At 41.6% G+C, this 24,888-nt stretch overlaps 1 protein-coding gene across 1 annotated transcript in view; it reads right to left on the bottom strand.

Moving 5' to 3' along the window:
• Nucleotides 1-24,888, bottom strand: part of boc (BOC cell adhesion associated, oncogene regulated) — a 110,652-nt gene that overhangs the window by 4,863 nt on the left and 80,901 nt on the right. The window contains exons 4-12 of the mRNA XM_045702660.2: nt 15,791-15,937; nt 7,878-8,021; nt 5,783-6,076; nt 2,926-3,470; nt 2,521-2,686; nt 2,335-2,403; nt 1,773-1,985; nt 1,326-1,504; nt 884-1,106 (exon numbers count right to left, since the gene is read on the bottom strand). Of these exons, the coding sequence (XP_045558616.1) occupies nt 884-1,106; nt 1,326-1,504; nt 1,773-1,985; nt 2,335-2,403; nt 2,521-2,686; nt 2,926-3,470; nt 5,783-6,076; nt 7,878-8,021; nt 15,791-15,937 (1,980 nt within the window). The remainder of the gene's footprint in view (nt 1-883; nt 1,107-1,325; nt 1,505-1,772; nt 1,986-2,334; nt 2,404-2,520; nt 2,687-2,925; nt 3,471-5,782; nt 6,077-7,877; nt 8,022-15,790; nt 15,938-24,888) is intronic.

A 24,888-nucleotide genomic window follows, 5' to 3' on the forward strand; every position in this document is an offset into this window, starting at 1 on the left:
TAAATGTAAGTCTCTCTGCTAAATGACTAAATGTTAATATAAATGTAAGTCTCTCTGCTAAATGACTAAATGTTAATAGAAATGTAAGTCTCTCTGCTAAATGACTAAATGTTAATAGAAATGTAAGTCTCTCTGCTAAATGACTAAATGTTAATATAAATGTAAGTCTCTCTGCTAAATGACTAAATGTTAATATAAATGTAAGTCTCTCTGCTAAATGACTAAATGTTAATAGAAAAGTAAGTCTCTCTGCTAAATGACTAAATGTTAATAGAAATGTAAGTCTCTCTGCTAAATGACTAAATGTTAATAGAAATGTAAGTCTCTCTGCTAAATGACTAAATGTTAATAGAAATGTAAGTCTCTCTGCTAAATGACTAAATGTTAATAGAAATGTAAGTCTCTCTGCTAAATGACTAAATGTTAATAGAAATGTAAGTCTCTCTGCTAAATGACTAAATGTTAATAGAAATGTAAGCCTCTGCTAAATGACTAAATGTTAATAGACATGTAAGCCTCTGCTAAATGACTAAATGTTAATAGAAATGTAAGCCTCTGCTAAATGACTAAATGTTAATAGACATGTAAGCCTCTGCTAAATGACTAAATGTTAATAGACATGTAAGCCTCTGCTAAATGACTAAATGTTAATAGACATGTAAGCCTCTGCTAAATGACTAAATGTTAATAGACATGTAAGCCTCTGCTAAATGACTAAATGTTAATAGACATGTAAGCCTCTGCTAAATGACTAAATGTTAATAGACATGTAAGCCTCTGCTAAATGACTAAATGTTAATAGACATGTAAGTCTCTCTGCTAAATGACTAAATGTTAATAGAAATGTAAGCGTGTGTCACCAAGATGACAGAGATCTGCTCACCTTTAGTTTCTAAGATAACCACGTTACCAAACTCGCTCTCTCCCCCCTCGTTGAAGCTCTGCATCTTGATGTCGTAGGCCGTCTCAGGCTGCAGGTCAGTGATAGAGTGCCAGTAGCGATCACCCTCCACCACGTCCTTCTTATAGTCACTGTCGTTGTCACTGTCTGTCGGCCGGTAGAAGATGTAGAAACCGTAGACAGGGGTGTTGTTGACGGCAGTGTACTGTGGAGAGAAAGATTATGAACGGTTTAATGTTAGCATAACAACAGAAACAAGAGTTATGGCCATACTTATATGACGATCCCCCCCCCCACACACACACACACACACACACACACACACACACACACACACACACACACACACACACACACACACACACACACACACACACACACACACACACACACACACACACACACACACACCAGTTCCACTCACCGTCCATTTGAGGATGATGGTGGTCTCGTTGATAGCTTCATTATAAGTGATGTAGGGTCCGTCTACAGGGCGTTCGTTGGGCCTGCCGCCACCCACCACCGTGTAGGCCTTAGAGGGGGCACTGGGGGGGCTGGCGCCAATCACATTTACCGCCAACACACGGAACTTATAGGACATGCCTACAGGGAAACGGAAAGCCCATGCAGGTTAAACTAACTAAACACCAGTTACACTGCCTCTCTGTTTCTCCATTCACACTAATGGTTACCATCTGGCCATCATGTTGATTACAGTCATTATTAAAATAGCTAGGATTATGATGATGACTGATAGTGTAATGTCCATGATAATGAGAGTCATGCTAATGATGATGACGCCATTTGTCATAATGAGGAATAACATTATGATGGGAACGACGATGATGATGGTGGTGATGATGAAGCTCACCTTTCTCCAGGCCAGTGATCTCCACAGACAGTCGCTGGGGGGGGATGTTAGTGACGGCCTCCTCCCACTCCCCTCCTCCCTTCCCCTTCAGCTTCTTAAACTCCACCCTGAACGACTGGATGGGGAAACCACGGTTACCGCGGGGGATCCATGTCACGTACGCTGATGTCTCGGTCGCCATGGAGATGGTGGGCTTATCAGGGGCCTCGGGAGCTGTGGAAAAGTGATAAAGTTAAACGGACATCTAATCTAATATTGTTCCATATTAAGGCACACAAGGACAGACACTCTCAGAAACACAAAAGCCCAAACAGGAAGACACGAGCAGGTACAGTAACAAACTTACAAAGACTTACTGTGAGCTCATCCTTGAGTGTTAAAAGTGAAAGAGAGATCAAGACAGGTCACGTGTTAGTACAGAGTAGAAAAGTGGGGGGTTAACAGCTAGTCAAACAGTATGATAAGGGCTCTGTCAGAATGTTAGAGATCTAACTGTGTGTCACCTATGTAACAACCACACTGGTTAGTTAGAGTGACAGTAGGTGAGGGGCAGGGGACTTACGAGAGAGGCGAGGTGATGGTATTGGGGGAGTTTTAGGGAGTTCGTTCTGACCTCCTGGACCCCTACGACCTGTTGGCACGGAAAAAACAAGAGTGTTTGCAAAAAGACACAAATACGGTAGTGGGATATATGATAATCATTGTGATGATTGTATGAATAAATGAATAGATAGATGAATGGATGTACCTTTGCCTGTCCTGAAAGTCATCATGGCCGGTTGTCCCAGGCCAGCACAGTTCTTAGCAGACATCTCCACCTCGTACAGACTGGCTGGCTGGAGCTTGGCCAGGGTCAGCTTGTGGAGAAACCCAGAGATACTGCTGCTGGTCCACTCACCTGGAGGGTCCTCTATCTGTGTGTGTGTGAGTGTGAGTGAGAAAGCATCAGTCAGTGTGTGAGTGAGAGAGTGAGAGAGTGAGTGTGTGAGTGAGAGAGTGAGAGAGAGAGAGAGAGAGAGAGAGAGAGAGAGGAAGCATCAGTCAGTGTGTGAGGATGATGTGAGAATGAGTCATATCTGTAGTTGTAGACAAATACCAATCTACATTGAATGAGTGTAACATCGTGTGTGTCCAGGAGTTAACTGGCCTTTACCTTTCTGTACTTGACGATGTACTCCACCACAGCAGAGCCTCCATCGTGGCGAGGTTTCCAGGTCAGATCATAGAAGTCGGCCTTGACGGTCCTGGGCTGGCTGAGGATGACAGGGGCCTCTGCCACAGAGATCTGCCCAGTCAGCTCAGAGCAGTCCAGGGTCAGCACGCTACCCGTGGCCCCAGGCTTCACTGGGACCTGCTCCCGCAGCACCTTGTCTGGGCTCAGCGGACGCAGGATGGAGGGCAGCTTCCCTGACCGTGACGGAACACCGGTTGGTAAGGTGACCAGTCTGGCGGCGGCCTGCGAGCTGCCCACGCCGTTCTCAGCCATGCACTGGTACAAGCCGTCGTCCTGCGGGCCCACGTTGATGACACGCAGCACGCGGGCAGACAGGCGGTGGCGTGGTGACGAGGCCAGGGGGAGGGCGTTGTGGAGCCAAACCACAGAGGGGGTGGGTTTACCCCTGGCCAGGCAGCTGAAGCGCACACTCTCCCCCCACGACACCTCCTGCTGCTGGAGCTCCATGGTCACCTGGGCAGGCTCTGCAGAGAGAGAACGGAGAGGGAGAGAGAGTTAGTCTCTGTGTGTCAGTGAGAGAGTACACTGTAAGGTAATGTCTAGCATATAAGCTTGAGTAATGGTTGGTTGTGTGGGAGTGAGCTTGATTAAGTATGTCTGTATCGGTGTGCTTGCCAGCATGTGTGTTCATGTGTAGTGTGTGTGTGTGTGTGTGTGTGTGTGTGTGTGTGTGTGTGTGTGTGTGTGTGTGTGTGTGTGTGTGTGTGTGTGTGTGTGTGTGTGTGTGTGTGTGTGTGGCTGTGCCGTGCAGAGACAGGCCAGTCAGTTGATGGTTGGCTGGTCGTGACGAGCCAGAGCTCATTAACGTTACAGCAGCACACACTTTAATTAGGGGCTGCTGAGAGGAGGCCCCACAACTCACTGGAAAAACACTCATCCATAATCCAGTCCTGCTCAATCAAGTCCTCCACACACACTCTAAAATAACCCTCTATATATTATATATATACCAACAGGGCTCTGCCAAGCTCATACACACACACACACACACACACACACACACACACACACACACACACACACACACACACACACACACACACACACACACACACACACACACACACACACACACACACACACACACACACACACACACACACACACACACACACACACACACACACACACACTTCTCTCGCTCCACCAAACGTGAGTCAGTCTAGTCATCAAGTCCATGACGCAGACAAAACTCTCCTCACGAAAATCCCCTAAAATGGAGCAACTCCATAAGTTTCAAATCCTTTCAGAACTCTTAATATGTGTACCCATCATACAGGAGTGTTAGCACACCTGATTCAACTTATCAACTAATCATCAAGCCCTTGACTAGGTGAACCAGGTGAGCTAGTTCAGTTCCAACATGGTGAAATGTCAGTCGGTCCCCGAGGAGAGGGTAGAAAACCACTGTTTTAGAGGAACAGAAAAATACATAACACCTCATCCTAGTATCATCCTACTGAACCCATATCATCCTACTGAACCCATCCTAGTATCATCCTACTGAACCCATATCATCCTACTGAACCCATCCTAGTATCATCCTACTGAACCCATATCATCCTACTGAACCCATATCATCCTACTGAACCCATATCATCCTACTGAACCCATCCTAGTATAATCCTACTGAACCCATATCATCCTACTGAACCCACATCATTCTACTGAACCCATTCTAGTATCATCCTACTGAACCCATATCATTCTACTGAACCCATCCTAGTATCATCCTACTGAACCCATATCATTCTACTGAACCCATCCTAGTATCATCCTACTGAACCCACATCATTCTACTGAACCCATCCTAGTATCATCCTACTGAACCCATATCATCCTACTGAACCCATATCATTCTACTGAACCCATATCATCCTACTGAACCATCCTAGTATCATCCTACTGAACCCATATCATCCTACTGAACCCATCGTATCATCCTACTGAACCCATTCTAGTATCATCCTACTGAACCCATCCTAGTATCATTCTACTGAACCCATATCATCCTACTGAACCCATCCTAGTATCATCCTACTGAACCCGTATCATCCTACTGAACCCATCCTAGTATCATCCTACTGAACCCATATCATCCTACTGAACCCATATCATTCTACTGAACCCATATCATCCTACTGAACCCATATAATCCTACTGAACCCATATCATTCTACTGAACCCATATCATCCTACTGAACCCGTCCTAGTATCATCCTACTGAACCCATATCATTCTACTGAACCCATATAATCCTACTGAACCCATCCTAGTATCATCCTACTGAACCCATATCATCCTACTGAACCCATATCATCCTACTGGACCCATCCTAGTATCATCCTACTGGACCCATATCATCCTACTGAACCCATATCATCCTACTGAACCCATATCATCCTACTGAACCCATCCTAGTATCATCCTACTGAACCCATATCATTCTACTGAACCCATCCTAGTATCATCCTACTGGACCCATTCTAGTATCATCCTACTGGACCCATATCATCCTACTGAACCCATATCATCCTACTGAACCCATCCTAGTATCATCCTACTGAACCCATATCATCCTACTGAACCCATATCATCCTACTGGACCCATCCTAGTATCATCCTACTGAACCCATCCTAGTATCATCCTACTGAACCCATATCATCCTACTGAACCCATCCTAGTATTATCCTACTCAACCCATAAGTGAGGACCAAGGTTTGGGGATATATATATATATATATATATTTACACACACAGGTTGGCACTACTCACCGAACACCTGCACGTCGTACAGCACAGTAGCGGCGCTCTCTGATCCGATGCCGTTGTCAGCGTGACACATGTACGTCCCTGAGTCGCCCTCGCCCGCCGCATCGATCAGCAGGTTGCTGAGCAGGAAGCGCGTGTTATTATGGAAACGCAGGTCCTGACCGTCCTTGGCCCATGTGACCTGCGGGGTCGGGATGCCGCTGGCCACACACTCCAGGACCAGACGCTGTCCCTTAGTGACCATGATGGTGCGAGACACTGGGGGGTAGATGATACGGGCCGCCTCCGACGTCGAACCTAGAGAGAGATGGAAGGAGGGAGAGAGGGAGAGGAACTGTGTTTATGCAATGGGTTGTTTTTCAGTGAAGCATCTCACTGGCCTTGTTATAATCTTATTAAGAGGTATTTGAAAGTTACAAATCACATTACTTAGAAACCTTGTCACATCACAACTGATTGGCTCCAATGCATTAAAAAGGAAAGAAATTCCACAAATTAACTTTTAACAAGGCACACCTGTTAATTGAAATGCATTCCAGGTGACTACCTAATGAAGCTGGTTGAGAGAATGGCAAGAGTGTGCAAAGCTGTCATCAAGGCAAAGGGTGGCTACATTGAAGAATCTAAAATATATTTAGATTTGTTTAACACTTTTTTGGTTACTACAGGATTCCATTTGTGTTATTTCATAGTTTTGATATCTTCACTATTATTGTACAATGTAGAAAATAGTGAAAATACAGAAAAACCCTTGAATGAGGTGGGGTGTCCAAACTTTTGACTGGTACTGTGTACTTCCATAATTTTTTTAACTGGTACCGGGGACCTTCAGACAAATATGAGGCGTGTGGGCATCCTAGAGCAAAACTGAAAACGCCATCATGTTCATGAAAGTCCCATCTTTTAATAAAGTGGTCACAATACTTTGTAGGCCAAAACATTATGAAGCTACAGACGTGAGAAGACCGATTTCCAGGATGTCTCATGGTCTGACAAACACCGATCTAGCCCTGCCACCTTTCACCACATATCGGCAGATTGAGACGCAGCCTAGGTAAAAACACTGATATCTCTTAAACAGACAGATTTTGATGGGGATTTTTTAAATTGTTATGTTAATTAGATTTCAGCAGGGCGTGGAAATTGTAGGCCAAGAGTTAAATGATCGAAATGACTTTGTCAATTAGACATTTACAGAGGTAAGTGTGTATGCTGTATCTTTGACGCTATCACGTTCATGGTCAGTGTTTAGTCGTGTTTGGTCAGTGTTTGGTCAGTGTTTAGTCGTGTTTGGTCAGTGTTTGGTCAGTGTTTAGTCGTGTTTGGTCAGTGTTTGGTCAGTGTTTGGTCAGTGTTTAGTCGTGTTTGGTCAGTGTTTGGTCAGTGTTTAGTCGAGTTTGGTCAGTGTTTGGTCAGTGTTTGGTCAGTGTTTGGTCAGTGTTTGGTCAGTGTTTGGTCAGTGTTTGGTCAGTGTTTAGTCGTGTTTGGTCAGTGTTTGGTCAGTGTTTGGTCAGTGTTTGGTCAGTGTTTAGTCAGTGTTTAGTCGTGTTTAGTCGTGTTTGGTCAGTGTTTAGTCGTGTTTGGTCAGTGTTTAGTCGTGTTTGGTCAGTGTTTGGTCAGTGTTTGGTCAGTGTTTGGTCAGTGTTTAGTCAGTGTTTAGTCGTGTTTAGTCGTGTTTGGTCAGTGTTTAGTCGTGTTTGGTCAGTGTTTGGTCAGTGTTTGGTCAGTGTTTAGTCAGTGTTTAGTCAGTGTTTGGTCAGTGTTTGGTCAGTGTTTGGTCAGTGTTTGGTCAGTGTTTGGTCGTGTTTAGTCGTGTTTGGTCAGTGTTTGGTAAGTGTTTGGTCAGTGTTTAGTCGTGTTTGGTCAGTGTTTAGTCAGTGTTTGGTCAGTGTTTGGTCAGTGTTTGGTCAGTGTTTGGTCAGTGTTTGGTCAGTGTTTGGTCGTGTTTAGTCGTGTTTGGTCAGTGTTTGGTAAGTGTTTGGTCAGTGTTTAGTCGTGTTTGGTCAGTGTTTAGTCAGTGTTTAGTCAGTGTTTGGTCGTGTTTGGTCAGTGTTTGGTCAGTGTTTGGTCAGTGTTTGGTTATGATGTGCTCACTCACGGCGTATGCGCAGGCGGTCAGTGGAGGTGGAGGTCTTGACTTCCTGTGTGACAGGGTTGTAAGCAGCACACTTGTAGGGCCCCTCGTCGTCCAGAGTGGCGTTGGCTATCTGCAGGTTCCCTGATGGCATGATCAGGTAGTTCCCTGTTCACAGACAGACAGGGGGTGGCTTTAATCATCGAGGCTGGGCTGGCTGGGTATTGGTACTGGTCATTAGAACTGATCCGAGAGACAATTCTGTGGTTGTTATCCTTGGGCATGGACATATATATAAAATAGTTTTAAAGTCCCAGATCAGTTTTTTAGGAAAGATAGTAAGTTGAGTAATCTGAGCTAGCTTTAGCATTAGGCCTACGACAGTCTCTTTCAACAGCAGAGTGCACTGTCAGCACCTGCCACATGGAGGGGCCCTGGAGTTTTACTGAGAGCCAGCCAGTGAACTGTCCTCAATGTGCTGTCATTTCCCGCTCTCTGATAAGCCACACAGCCCTACCTCCAGCCCTGCCTACAGCTCCCAGACATCTATATACCAGCCACAGAGGAGTAGGGATTTTTTCTCAAAGAGCTCAAAAATAAATGGTTACAAAACAAACAAGAGTATTCCCATGTTTCAACATTCCCCAGATAGAGCTGCTTTATCTGCAGTTTTATGATGGGCCAGATAGCAGGATAGATACAGCATTCCAGTAATCCAGGGAAAGAGATAGTAAAAGAGTGAGAGAGGGAGAGAGAGAGAAATTACTAATGAGAAGGACAGAGCGAGAAAGAGGGGGGAGCGAAAGATGAAGAATGACAGAGACGGTTAGAGAGAGAGAAAGTACTAATGACAATATCAGAGAGAGTAAGAGGAGAGAGAAAGAGAGAGAGAGAAGGATAGAGAGAGAGAGAGAGAGGGATAGAGAGAGAGAGAAAGAGAGAGGGAGAAGGATAGAGAGAAAGAGAGAGGGATAGAGAGGAAAAGAGAGAGAGAAAGAGAGAGAGAGAGAGAGAGAGAGAGAGAGAGAGAGAGGGATAGAGAGGGAGGGATAGAGAGAGAGAAAGAGAGAGAGAGAAGGATAGAGAGAGAAAGAGAGAGGGATAGAGAGGGTTAGAGAGAGAGAGAGAGAGAGAGAGAGAGAGAGAGAGAGGGATAGAGAGAAAGAGAGAGGGATAGAGAGGGTTAGAGAGAGAGAGAGAGAGAGAGAGAGAGAGAGAGAGGGATAGAGAGGGATAGATAGAGAGAGAGAGAGAGAGAGGGATAGAGAGGGATAGAGAGAGAGGGATATAGAGAGAGGGATATATATATAGAGAGAGAGAGGGATAGAGAGAGAGGGATATAGAGAGAGGGATATATATATAGAGAGAGAGAGGGATAGAGAGAGAGGGATATAGAGAGAGGGATATAGAGAGAGGGATAGAGAGAGAGGGATATAGAGAGAGGGATAGAGAGAGAGGGATATAGAGAGAGGGATATATATATAGAGAGAGAGGGATATAGAGAGAGGGATATATATAGAGAGAGAGGGATATAGAGAGAGGGATATAGAGAGAGGGATATATATATATATAGAGAGAGAGAGGGATATAGAGAGAGGGATATATATATAGAGAGAGAGAGAGGGATATAGAGAGAGGGATATATATATAGAGAGAGAGGGATATAGAGAGAGTGATATATATATATAGAGAGAGACAGGGATAGGTAGAGAGGGATATAGAGAGAGTGATATATATATATATAGAGAGAGACAGGGATAGAGTGCTAATTGAGAGGTAGAGATAATAGGCCTGTAACAGAACGATAGATCCATACCTTTGAGAGAGAGAGATGGATATATATATAGAGAGACAGGGACAGAGTGCTAATTGAGAGGTAGAGATAATAGGCCTGTAACAGAACGATAGATCCATACCTTTGAGAGAGAGAGAGGGATATATATATATATATATATATATATATAGAGAGAGAGAGACAGGGATAGAGTGCTAATTGAGAGGTAGAGATAATAGGCATGTAACAGAACGAAAGATCCATACCTTTGAGAGAGAGAGAGGGATAGATAGAGAGAGAGGGGGATAGAGAGGGATAGAGAGAGAGGGATATAGAGAGAGGGATATATATATATAGAGAGAGAGGGATAGAGAGAGAGGGATAGAGAGAGAGGGATATAGAGAGAGGGATATAGAGAGAGGGATAGAGAGAGGGATATAGAGAGAGGGATATATATATATAGAGAGAGAGGGATAGAGAGAGAGGGATATATATATATAGAGAGAGAGGGATATAGAGAGAGGGATATAGAGAGAGGGATATATGTATATATAGAGAGAGAGAGGGATATAGAGAGAGGGATAGAGAGAGAGGGATATAGAGAGAGGGATATAGAGAGAGACAGGGATAGAGAGAGAGGGATATATATATATAGAGAGAGACAGGGATAGAGAGAGATATAGAGAGAGGGATATATATAGAGAGACAGGGATAGAGTGCTAATTGAGAGGTAGAGATAATAGGCCTGTAACAGAACGATAGATCCATACCTTTGAGAGAGAGAGGGATATATATATAGAGAGACAGGGATAGAGTGCTAATTGAGAGGTAGAGATAATAGGCCTGTAACAGAACGATAGATCCATACCTTTGAGAGAGAGAGAGGGATATATATATATATATATAGAGAGAGAGAGACAGGGATAGAGTGCTAATTGAGAGGTAGAGATACTAGGCCTGTAACAGAACGATAGATCCATACCTTTGAGAGAGAGAGAGGGATAGATAGAGAGAGAGAGGGATAGAGAGGGATAGAGAGAGAGGGATATAGAGAGAGGGATATATATATATAGAGAGAGAGGGATAGAGAGAGAGGGATAGAGAGAGAGGGATAGAGAGAGAGGGATATAGAGAGAGGGATAGAGAGAGAGGGATATAGAGAGAGGGATATATATATAGAGAGAGAGAGGGATAGAGAGAGAGGGATATATATATATAGAGAGAGAGAGGGATATAGAGAGAGGGATATAGAGAGAGGGATATATATATATATAGAGAGAGAGAGGGATATAGAGAGAGGGATAGAGAGAGAGGGATATAGAGAGAGGGATATAGAGAGAGACAGGGATAGAGAGAGAGGGATATATATAGAGAGAGAGAGACAGGGATAGAGAGAGATATAGAGAGAGGGATATATATAGAGAGACAGGGATAGAGTGCTAATTGAGAGGTAGAGATAATAGGCCTGTAACAGAACGATAGATCCATACCTTTGAGAGAGAGAGGGATATATATATATAGAGAGACAGGGATAGAGTGCTAATTGAGAGGTAGAGATAATAGGCCTGTAACAGAACGATAGATCCATACCTTTGAGAGAGAGAGGGATAGATAGAGAGAGAGAGGGATAGAGAGGGATAGAGAGAGAGGGATATAGAGAGAGGGATATATATATAGAGAGAGAGAGGGATAGAGAGAGAGGGATATAGAGAGAGGGATATAGAGAGAGGGATATAGAGAGAGGGATATATATATATAGAGAGAGAGGGATAGAGAGAGAGGGATAGAGAGAGAGGGATAGAGAGAGAGGGATATAGAGAGAGGGATAGAGAGAGAGGGATATAGAGAGAGGGATATATATATATAGAGAGAGAGGGATAGAGAGAGAGGGATATATATATATAGAGAGAGAGAGGGATATAGAGAGAGGGATATAGAGAGAGGGATATATATATATAGAGAGAGAGAGAGGGATATAGAGAGAGGGATAGAGAGAGAGGGATATAGAGAGAGGGATATAGAGAGAGACAGGGATAGAGAGAGAGGGATATATATATATAGAGACAGGGATAGAGAGAGATATAGAGAGAGGGATATATATAGAGAGACAGGGATAGAGTGCTAATTGAGAGGTAGAGATAATAGGCCTGTAACAGAACGATAGATCCATACCTTTGAGAGAGAGAGAGGGATATATATATATATATAGAGAGAGAGACAGGGATAGAGTGCTAATTGAGAGGTAGAGATACTAGGCCTGTAACAGAACGATAGATCCATACCTTTGAGAGAGAGAGAGGGATAGATAGAGAGAGAGGGATAGAGAGGGATAGAGAGAGAGGGATATAGAGAGAGGGATATATATATATATATAGAGAGAGGGATAGAGAGAGAGGGATAGAGAGAGAGGGATATAGAGAGAGGGATATAGAGAGAGGGATAGAGAGAGAGGGATATAGAGAGAGGGATATATATATAGAGAGAGAGAGGGATAGAGAGAGAGGGATATATATATAGAGAGAGAGAGAGGGATATAGAGAGAGGGATATAGAGAGAGGGATATATATATATATATAGAGAGAGAGGGATATAGAGAGAGGGATAGAGAGAGAGGGATATAGAGAGAGGGATATAGAGAGAGACAGGGATAGAGAGAGAGGGATATATATATAGAGAGAGAGACAGGGATAGAGAGAGATATAGAGAGAGGGATATATATAGAGAGACAGGGATAGAGTGCTAATTGAGAGGTAGAGATAATAGGCCTGTAACAGAACGATAGATCCATACCTTTGAGAGAGAGAGGGATATATATATAGAGAGAGACAGGGATAGAGTGCTAATTGAGAGGTAGAGATAATAGGCCTGTAACAGAACGATAGATCCATACCTTTGAGAGAGAGAGGGATAGATAGAGAGAGAGAGGGATAGAGAGAGAGGGATATATATATAGAGAGAGAGAGGGATAGAGAGAGAGGGATATAGAGAGAGGGATATAGAGAGAGGGATATATATATAGAGAGAGAGGGATATAGAGAGAGGGATATATATAGAGAGAGGGATATATATATAGAGAGACAGGGATATATATATATATAGAGAGAGGGATATAGAGAGAAGGATATATATATATATAGAGAGAGAGAGGGATATAGAGAGAGGGATATATATATATATAGAGAGAGGGATATAGAGAGAGGGATATAGAGAGAGTGATATATATATATATATATAGAGAGAGAGAGGGATAGAGTGCTAATTGAGAGGTAGAGATAATAGGCCTGTAACAGAACGATAGATCCATACCTTTGAGAGAGAGAGGGATAGATAGAGAGAGAGAGGGATAGAGAGGGATAGAGAGAGAGGGATATAGAGAGAGGGATATATATATATAGAGAGAGAGGGATAGAGAGAGAGGGATATAGAGAGAGGGATATAGAGAGAGGGATATATATATAGAGAGAGAGGGATATAGAGAGAGGGATATATATATAGAGAGAGGGATATATATATAGAGAGACAGGGATATATATATAGAGAGAGAGGGATATAGAGAGAAGGATATATATATATAGAGAGAGAGAGAGGGATATAGAGAGAGGGATATATATATATAGAGAGAGGGATATAGAGAGAGGGATATAGAGAGAGTGATATATATATATATAGAGAGAGACAGGGATAGAGAGAGAGGGATATAGAGAGAGTGATATATATATATAGAGAGACAGGGATAGAGAGAGATATAGAGAGAGGGATATATAGAGAGAGACAGGGATAGAGTGCTAATTGAGAGGTAGAGATAATAGGCCTGTAACAGAACGATAGATCCATACCTTTGAGAGAGAGAGAGGGATATATATATATAGAGAGAGACAGGGATAGAGAGAGATATAGAGAGAGGGATATATATAGAGAGACAGGGATAGAGTGCTAATTGAGAGGTAGAGATAATAGGCCTGTAACAGAACGATAGATCCATGCCTTTGAGAGAGAGAGGGATATATATATATATATAGAGAGAGAGACAGGGATAGAGTGCTAATTGAGAGGTAGAGATAATAGGCCTGTAACAGAACGATAGATCCATGCCTTTGAGAGAGAGAGGGATATATATATATATATATAGAGAGAGACAGGGATAGAGTGCTAATTGAGAGGTAGAGATAATAGGCCTGTAACAGAACGATAGATCCATACCTTTGAGAGAGAGAGGGATATATATATATATAGAGAGAGAGGGATACAGAGAGAGGGATATAGAGAGAGGGATAGAGAGAGAGGGATATAGAGAGAGGGATATAGAGAGAGACAGGGATAGAGAGAGAGGGATATATATATATAGAGAGAGACAGGGATAGAGAGAGATATAGAGAGAGGGATATATATAGAGAGACAGGGATAGAGTGCTAATTGAGAGGTAGAGATAATAGGCCTGTAACAGAACGATAGATCCATACCTTTGAGAGAGAGAGAGGGATATATATATATATATAGAGAGAGAGACAGGGATAGAGTGCTAATTGAGAGGTAGAGATACTAGGCCTGTAACAGAACGATAGATCCATACCTTTGAGAGAGAGAGAGGGATAGATAGAGAGAGAGGGATAGAGAGGGATAGAGAGAGAGGGATATAGAGAGAGGGATATATATATATAGAGAGAGAGGGATAGAGAGAGAGGGATAGAGAGAGAGGGATATAGAGAGAGGGATATAGAGAGAGGGATAGAGAGAGAGGGATATAGAGAGAGGGATATATATATAGAGAGAGAGAGGGATAGAGAGAGAGGGATATATATATATAGAGAGAGAGAGGGATATAGAGAGAGGGATATAGAGAGAGGGATATATATATATATATATAGAGAGAGAGGGATATAGAGAGAGGGATAGAGAGAGAGGGATATAGAGAGAGGGATATAGAGAGAGACAGGGATAGAGAGAGAGGGATATATAGAGAGAGAGACAGGGATAGAGAGAGATATAGAGAGAGGGATATATATATAGAGAGACAGGGATAGAGTGCTAATTGAGAGGTAGAGATAATAGGCCTGTAACAGAACGATAGATCCATACCTTTGAGAGAGAGAGGGATATATATATAGAGAGAGACAGGGATAGAGTGCTAATTGAGAGGTAGAGATAATAGGCCTGTAACAGAACGATAGATCCATACCTTTGAGAGAGAGAGGGATAGATAGAGAGAGAGAGGGATAGAGAGGGATAGAGAGAGAGGGATATATATATAGAGAGAGAGAGGGATAGAGAGAGAGGGATATAGAGAGAGGGATATAGAGAGAGGGATATATATATAGAGAGAGAGGGATATAGAGAGAGGGATATATATATAGAGAGAGGGATATATATATAGAGAGACAGGGATATATATATATATAGAGAGAGGGATATAGAGAGAAGGATATATATATATATAGAGAGAGAGAGGGATATAGAGAGAGGGATATATATATATAGAGAGAGGGATATAGAGAGAGGGATATAGAGAGAGTGATATATATATATATAGAGAGAGAGAGGGATAGAGTGCTAATTGAGAGGTAGAGATAATAGGCCTGTAACAGAACGATAGATCCATACCTTTGAGAGAGAGAGAGGGATATATATATATAGAGAGAGACAGGGATAGAGAGAGATATAGAGAGAGGGATATATATAGAGAGACAGGGATAGAGTGCTAATTGAGAGGTAGAGATAATAGGCCTGTAACAGAACGATAGATCCATACCTTTGAGAGAGAGAGGGATATATATATAGAGAGACAGGGATAGAGTGCTAATTGAGAGGTAGAGATAATAGGCCTGTAACAGAACGATAGATCCATACCTTTGAGAGAGAGAGAGGGATATATATATATATATATATATATATATATATATATAATATATATATATATATATATAGAGAGAGAGAGAGAGAGAGAGAGAGAGAGAGAGGGATAGAGTGCTAATTGAGAGGTAGAGATAATAGGCCTGTAACAGAACGATAGATCCATACCTTTGAGAGAGAGAGAGGGATATATATATATAGAGAGAGACAGGGATAGAGAGAGATATAGAGAGAGGGATATATATAGAGAGAGAGGGATAGAGTGCTAATTGAGAGGTAGAGATAATAGGCCTGTAACAGAACGATAGATCCATACCTTTGGAGGTCTCCAGCCACTCCTGTTTGACACTGTAGCGGACCTGGGCCTTGGGCTGGCTCTCAGGGAGGTGACACTGGATCACAGCCGTGTTCCCCTCATCCACCTCAATGTCCTGCTGGTTGTCTTGCTCAAAGTCTCGCAGCTCTGAGGTACAGAGAGAGAGAGGAGGTCGGGACAGACATCAATACATGCAGATACATATAAACATGTACCCAAACAGTCCCCCCATGGAGCAGCTCTAGCCATGTCAGAGCACCACAGCAAAACACAAGCTCTCCTATAGACGCATGTGCTTCCTCAACCCAACCAGCCCGTCTAGGCTCTATAGTCTAGTCCATCAATCTGGAACAGTATGACAACACAACAACTATACAATGGAAAGTTGTGAACTAGTAAAAATTGACATTCCAATTCAAGGCAATATTCTAAAACAGAAGGACCAGTCTGGCTGCTAAATGAGGCTTTACCATTCTTGACCGTTTACCATTCTAGACCGTTTACCATTCTAGACCGTTTACCATTCTAGACCGTTTACCATTCTAGACCGTTTACCATTCTAGACCGTTTACCATTCTAGACCGTTTACCATTCTAGACCGTTTATCATTCTAGACCGTTTACCATTCTAGACCGTTTACCATTCTAGACCGTTTACCATTCTAGACCGTTTACCATTCTAGACCGTTTACCATTCTAGACCGTTTACCATTCTAGACCGTTTACCATTCTAGACCGTTTACCATTCTAGACCGTTTGATTAATTCTCCTTCAATGAATAGAGCAGTGTGTTGGTTACTGTGGGACAGAGACTGAGGACCTGACTGGTTAGTGGTTGGTTACTGTGGGACAGAGACTGAGGACCTGACTGGTTACTGGTTGGTTACTGTGGGACAGAGACTGAGGACATGACTGGTTAGTGGTTGGTTACTGTGGGACAGAGACTGAGGACCTGACTGGTTAGTGGTTGGTTACTGTGGGACAGAGACTGAGGACATGACTGGTTAGTGGTTGGTTACTGTGGGACAGAGACTGAGGACCTGACTGGTTAGTGGTTGGTTACTGTGGGACAGAGACTGAGGACCTGACTGGTTAGTGGTTGGTTACTGTGGGACAGAGACTGAGGACCTGACTGGTTAGTGGTTGGTTACTGTGGGACAGAGACTGAGGGCCTGACTGGTTAGTGGTTGGTTACTGTGGGACAGAGACTGAGGACCTGACTGGTTAGTGGTTGGTTACTGTGGGACAGAGACTGAGGGCCTGACTGGTTAGTGGTTGGTTACTGTGGGACAGAGACTGAGGACCTGACTGGTTAGTGGTTGGTTACTGTGGGACAGAGACTGAGGACCTGACTGGTTAGTGGTTGGTTACTGTGGGACAGAGACTGAGGGCCTGACTGGTTAGTGGTTGGTTACTGTGGGACAGAGACTGAGGGCCTGACTAGTTAGTGGTTGGTTACTGTGGGACAGAGACTGAGGACCTGACTGGTTAGTGGTTGGTTACTGTGGGACAGAGACTGAGGGCCTGACTGGTTAGTGGTTGGTTACTGTGGGACAGAGACTGAGGACCTGACTGGTTAGTGGTTGGTTACTGTGGGACAGAGACTGAGGACATGACTGGTTAGTGGTTGGTTACTGTGGGACAGAGACTGAGGACATGACTGGTTAGTGGTTGGTTACTGTGGGACAGAGACTGAGGACATGACTGGTTAGTGGTTGGTTACTGTGGGACAGAGACTGAGGGGCTGCCTGGTTAGTGGTTGGTTACTGTGGGACAGAGACTGAGGGCCTGACTGGTTAGTGGTTGGTTACTGTGGGACAGAGACTGAGGACCTGACTGGTTAGTGGTTGGTTACTGTGGGACAGAGACTGAGGGCCTGACTGGTTAGTGGTTGGTTACTGTGGGACAGAGACTGAGGACCTGACTGGTTAGTGGTTGGTTACTGTGGGACAGAGACTGAGGACCTGACTGGTTAGTGGTTGGTTACTGTGGGACAGAGACTGAGGACCTGACTGGTTAGTGGTTGGTTACTGTGGGACAGAGACTGAGAACCTGACTGGTTAGTGGTTGGTTACTGTGCGACAGAGACTGAGGACATGACTGGTTAGTGGTTGGTTACTGTGGGACAGAGACTGAGGACCTGACTGGTTAGTGGTTGGTTACTGTGGGACAGAGACTGAGGGCCTGACTGGTTAGTGGTTGGTTACTGTGGGACAGAGACTGAGGACCTGACTGGTTAGTGGTTGGTTACTGTGGGACAGAGACTGAGGACCTGACTGGTTAGTGGTTGGTTACTGTGGGACAGAGACTGAGGACCTGACTGGTTAGTGGTTGGTTACTGTGGGACAGAGACTGAGGACCTGACTGGTTAGTGGTTGGTTACTGTGGGACAGAGACTGAGGACATGACTGGTTAGTGGTTGGTTACTGTGGGACAGAGACTGAGGACATGACTGGTTAGTGGTTGGTTACTGTGGGACAGAGACTGAGGACCTGACTGGTTAGTGGTTGGTTACTGTGGGACAGAGACTGAGGACCTGACTGGTTAGTGGTTGGTTACTGTGGGACAGAGACTGAGGACCTGACTGGTTAGTGGTTGGTTACTGTGGGACAGAGACTGAGGGCCTGACTGGTTAGTGGTTGGTTACTGTGGGACAGAGACTGAGGGCATGACTGGTTAGTGGTTGGTTACTGTGGGACAGAGACTGAGGACCTGACTGGTTAGTGGTTGGTTACTGTGGGAAACTGGAGAGGGATTACTGGAGGTCCATGTGCTCCCACTCTGTTCCGCACACAGTCTGCACAGAACAGACACTGGGCTGACCCCTGACCCCTCAGAGGGGGCTGCAGGGGCTGGACCAGGGGTTAGAGGTGGCCTGCCTCTAGAGTTTCAAGGAAAGAACAACCAGCTTGGATTGTGAGGAAATAGCATTGCTAGACTTTAGAACACTGAGTGGGGGAGTAGAGTAAAGGACATTAAGGCTTGGGGGGGGTAGAGAGAGCGAGGGGGAGTAGAGAGCGAGAGAGAGACAAATAAGGTAGAGAAAGAATGTTTAAAAAGAAAGTGAGAGAGAAAAAGAGAGAACCCGAAAGATGGAGGGGGGAAAGGGGGAACATTCAACATAACAAATGATCAGAGCTGTAGTATATGCTGGAGGCAGGGAGTCCAGCAGTGAAATGAAACACAAATACAACTCCCTAACCTAATTAAATGTCTACCAGTCTCTGTTGATTTATTATGTTTCACAAAGATGGCGGCACTCCATTATTTTCAGAGGTGCATGGCTGGTTGTTATTCTAGGACTGCTCGACTCTTTGGCAAAACAGACGTAACCAAGCCACTCATACACAGTGAACTGACTAGACAACCAGATACCGTTATATACATTTATAAGTAGATGCCTTGAAGTGTATATTCACTTTAGATGCTGAACATACCACCTTTACCATGGGTGACTGACAGTGTGGGAGGTTTTTCATATCTGATCTATTCCCCTGCAGGCAGTGTGGGCTGTCTGGGGAAGTTTAAATGGGAGAGGGGAGCTACAGGGCTTGGCCTTGACAGGTGCCCCCCCCACCTCCATTCGACCTGCTACCAACCCCTATACCAAGAGATATGAGAAACAGAAGACATGTCATGCTGGGTAGTGTGTGTGTGTGAGTGTCTGGACAAGGGGGTGGAGTCTCGAAGAGACACTGTGTGATGCTCCATTTGCTAAATCAATCAGGCCCTGTTTTTACAGCTACCCTCTCTCTACCTCCCTACTCCCCCTCCTCCCCTCACCTCTACCCTTGCATTCTTCCACTGAAAAGCCCCCTATGTGCCTCTCAGGTGTGTGACAGAAAGAAAAAATACAAAGAAAGAGAAACAACTATAAAGGAATAACTGTAGAGCAACTACATCAGAATAACTGTAGAACAACTATATAGGATTAACTGTCAAACAACTACATCAGAATAACTGTAGAACAACTATATAGGATTAACTGTCAAACAACTACATCAGAATAACTGTAGAACAACTATATAGGAATAACTGTCAAACAACTACATAGGAATAACTGTAGAGCAACTACATCAGAATAACTGTAGAACAACTATATAGGAATAACTGTCAAACAACTGCATAGGAATAACTGTAGAGCAACTACATCAGAATAACTGTAGAACAACTATATAGGATTAACTGTCAAACAACTACATCAGAATAACTGTAGAACAACTATATAGGATTAACTGTCAAACAACTACATCAGAGTAACTGTAGAACAACTATATAGGATTAACTGTCAAACAACTACATCAGAATAACTGTAGAACAACTATATAGGATTAACTGTAGAACAACTACATCAGAATAACTGTAGAACAACTATATAGGATTAACTGTCAAACAACTACATCAGAATAACTGTAGAACAACTATATAGGATTAACTGTCAAACAACTACATCAGAATAACTGTAGAACAACTATATAGGATTAACTGTCAAACAACTACATCAGAATAACTGTAGAACAACTATATAGGATTAACTGTCAAACAACTACATCAGAATAACTGTAGAACAACTATATAGGATTAACTGTAGAACAACTACATCAGAATAACTGTAGAACAACTATATAGGATTAACTGTCAAACAACTACATCAGAATAACTGTAGAGCAACTACGTCAGAATAACTGTAGAGCAACTACATCAGAATAACTGTAGAGCAACTACATCAGAATAACTGTAGAACAACTATATAGGATTAACTGTCAAACAACTACATCAGAATAACTGTAGAACAACTATATAGGATTAACTGTCAAACAACTACATCAGAATAACTGTAGAACAACTATATAGGATTAACTGTCAAACAACTACATCAGAATAACTGTAGAACAACTATATAGGATTAACTGTAGAACAACTACATCAGAATAACTGTAGAACAACTATATAGGATTAACTGTCAAACAACTACATCAGAATAACTGTAGAACAACTATATAGGATTAACTGTCAAACAACTACATCGGAATAACTGTAGAACAACTATATAGGATTAACTGTCAAACAACTACATCAGAATAACTGTAGAGCAACTACGTCAGAATAACTGTAGAGCAACTACATCAGAATAACTGTAGAGCAACTACATCAGAATAACTGTAGAGCAACTACATCAGAATAACTGTAGAGCAACTACATCAGAATAACTGTAGAGCAACTACATCAGAATAACTGTAGAGCAACTACATAAGAATAACTGTAGAGCAACTACATAAGAATAACTGTAGAGCAACTACAACAGAATAACTGTAGAGCAACTACATAAGAATAACTGTAGAGCAACTATATAGGATTAACTGTCAAACAACTACATCAGAATAACTGTAGAACAACTATATAGGATTAACTGTCAAACAACTACATCAGAATAACTGTAGAACAACTATATAGGATTAACTGTCAAACAACTACATCAGAATAACTGTAGAACAACTATATAGGATTAACTGTCAAACAACTACATCAGAATAACTGTAGAACAACTATATAGGATTAACTGTAGAACAACTACATCAGAATAACTGTAGAACAACTATATAGGATTAACTGTCAAACAACTACATCAGAATAACTGTAGAACAACTATATAGGATTAACTGTCAAACAACTACATCGGAATAACTGTAGAACAACTATATAGGATTAACTGTCAAACAACTACATCAGAATAACTGTAGAGCAACTACGTCAGAATAACTGTAGAGCAACTACATCAGAATAACTGTAGAGCAACTACATCAGAATAACTGTAGAGCAACTACATCAGAATAACTGTAGAGCAACTACATCAGAATAACTGTAGAGCAACTACATCAGAATAACTGTAGAGCAACTACATCAGAATAACTGTAGAGCAACTACATCAGAATAACTGTAGAGCAACTACATCAGAATAACTGTAGAACAACTATATAGGATTAACTGTCAAACAACTACATAGGAATAACTGTAGAGCAACTCCATCAGAATAACTGTAGAGCAACTACATAAGAATAACTGTAGAGCAACTACATAACAATAACTGTAGAGTAACTACATAAGAATAACTGTAGAGCAACTACATAAGAATAACTGTAGAGCAACTACATCAGAATAACTGTAGAGCAACTACATAAGAATAACTGTAGAGCAACTACAGAAGAATAACTGTAGAGCAACTACATAGGAATAACTGTAGAGCAACTACATCAGAATAACTGTAGAACAACTATATAGGATTAACTGTCAAACAACTACATCAGAATAACTGTAGAGCAACTATATAGGATTAACTGTCAAACAACTACATCAGAATAACTGTAGAACAACTATATAGGATTAACTGTCAAACAACTACATCAGAATAACTGTAGAACAACTATATAGGATTAACTGTCAAACAACTACATCAGAATAACTGTAGAACAACTATATAGGATTAACTGTCAAACAACTACATCAGAATAACTGTAGAACAACTATATAGGATTAACTGTAGAACAACTACATCAGAATAACTGTAGAACAACTATATAGGATTAACTGTCAAACAACTACATCAGAATAACTGTAGAACAACTATATAGGATTAACTGTCAAACAACTACATCGGAATAACTGTAGAACAACTATATAGGATTAACTGTCAAACAACCACATCAGAATAACTGTAGAGCAACTACGTCAGAATAACTGTAGAGCAACTACATCAGAATAACTGTAGAGCAACTACATCAGAATAACTGTAGAGCAACTACATCAGAATAACTGTAGAGCAACTACATCAGAATAACTGTAGAGCAACTACATCAGAATAACTGTAGAGCAACTACATCAGAATAACTGTAGAGCAACTACATCAGAATAACTGTAGAACAACTATATAGGATTAACTGTCAAACAACTACATAGGAATAACTGTAGAGCAACTCCATCAGAATAACTGTAGAGCAACTACATACGAATAACTGTAGAGCAACTACATAACAATAACTGTAGAGTAACTACATAAGAATAACTGTAGAGCAACTACATAAGAATAACTGTAGAGCAACTACATCAGAATAACTGTAGAGCAACTACATAAGAATAACTGTAGAGCAACTACAGAAGAATAACTGTAGAGCAACTACATAGGAATAACTGTAGAGCAACTACATCAGAATAACTGTAGAACAACTATATAGGATTAACTGTCAAACAACTACATCAGAATAACTGTAGAACAACTATATAGGATTAACTGTAGAACAACTACATCAGAATAACTGTAGAACAACTATCTAGGATTAACTGTCAAACAACTACATCGGAATAACTGTAGAACAACTATATAGGATTAACTGTCAAACAACTACATCGGAATAACTGTAGAACAACTATATAGGATTAACTGTCAAACAACCACATCAGAATAACTGTAGAGCAACTACGTCAGAATAACTGTAGAGCAACTACATCAGAATAACTGTAGAGCAACTACATCAGAATAACTGTAGAGCAACTACATCAGAATAACTGTAGAGCAACTACATCAGAATAACTGTAGAGCAACTACATCAGAATAACTGTAGAACAACTACATCAGAATAACTGTAGAGCAACTACATCAGAATAACTGTAGAACAACTATATAGGATTAACTGTCAAACAACTACATAGGAATAACTGTAGAGCAACTCCATCAGAATAACTGTAGAGCAACTACATAAGAATAACTGTAGAGCAACTACATAAGAATAACTGTAGAGCAACTACAGAAGAATAACTGTAGAGCAACTACATAAGAATAACTGTAGAGCAACTACAGAAGAATAACTGTAGAGCAACTACATCAGAATAACTGTAGAACAACTATATAGGATTAACTGTCAAACAACTACATCAGAATAACTGTAGAACAACTATATAGGATTAACTGTCAAACAACTACATCAGAATAACTGTAGAACAACTATATAGGATTAACTGTCAAACAACTACATAAGAATAACTGTAGAGCAACTACGTCAGAATAACTGTAGAGCAACTACATCAGAATAACTGTAGAGCAACTACATCAGAATAACTGTAGAGCAACTACATCAGAATAACTGTAGAGCAACTACATCAGAATAACTGCAGAGCAACTACATCAGAATAACTGTAGAACAACTATATAGGATTAACTGTCGAGCAACTACATAGGAATAACTGTAGAGCAACTACATCAGAATAACTGTAGAGCAACTACATAAGAATAACTGTAGAGTAACTACATAAGAATAACTGTAGAGCAACTACATAAGAATAACTGTAGAGCAACTACATCAGAATAACTGTAGAGCAACTACATCAGAATAACTGTAGAGCAACTACATAAGAATAACTGTAGAGCAACTACATAAGAATAACTGTAGAGCAACTACATCAGAATAACTGTAGAGCAACTACATAGGAATAACTATAGAGCAACTACATAAGAATAACTGTAGAGCAACTACATAGGAATAACTGTAGAGCAACTACATCAGAATAACTGTAGAGCAACTATAGGAATAACTGTAGAGCAACTACATAGGAATAACTATAGAGAAACTACATAAGAATAACTGTAGAGCAACTATAGGAATAACTGTAGAGCAACTACATAAGAATAACTGTAGAGCAACTATATAGGATTAACTGTAGAGCAACTACATCAGAGTAACTGTAGAGCAACTACATAAGAATAACTGTAGAGCAACTACATAAGAATAACTGTAGAGTAACTACATAAGAATAACTGTAGAGCAACTACATAAGAATAACTGTAGAGCAACTACATCAGAATAACTGTAGAGCAACTACATAAGAATAACTGTAGAGCAACTACAGAAGAATAACTGTAGAGCAACTACATAAGAATAACTGTAGAGCAACTACAGAAGAATAACTGTAGAGCAACTACATAAGAATAACTGTAGAACAACTATATAGGATTAACTGTCAAACAACTACATCAGAATAACTGTAGAACAACTATATAGGATTAACTGTAGAACAACTACATCAGAATAACTGTAGAACAACTATATA

Source organism: Salmo salar, chromosome 19, assembly GCF_965601325.2.
Source record: "Salmo salar chromosome 19, fSalSal1, whole genome shotgun sequence".
NCBI lineage: Eukaryota > Metazoa > Chordata > Actinopteri > Salmoniformes > Salmonidae > Salmo > Salmo salar.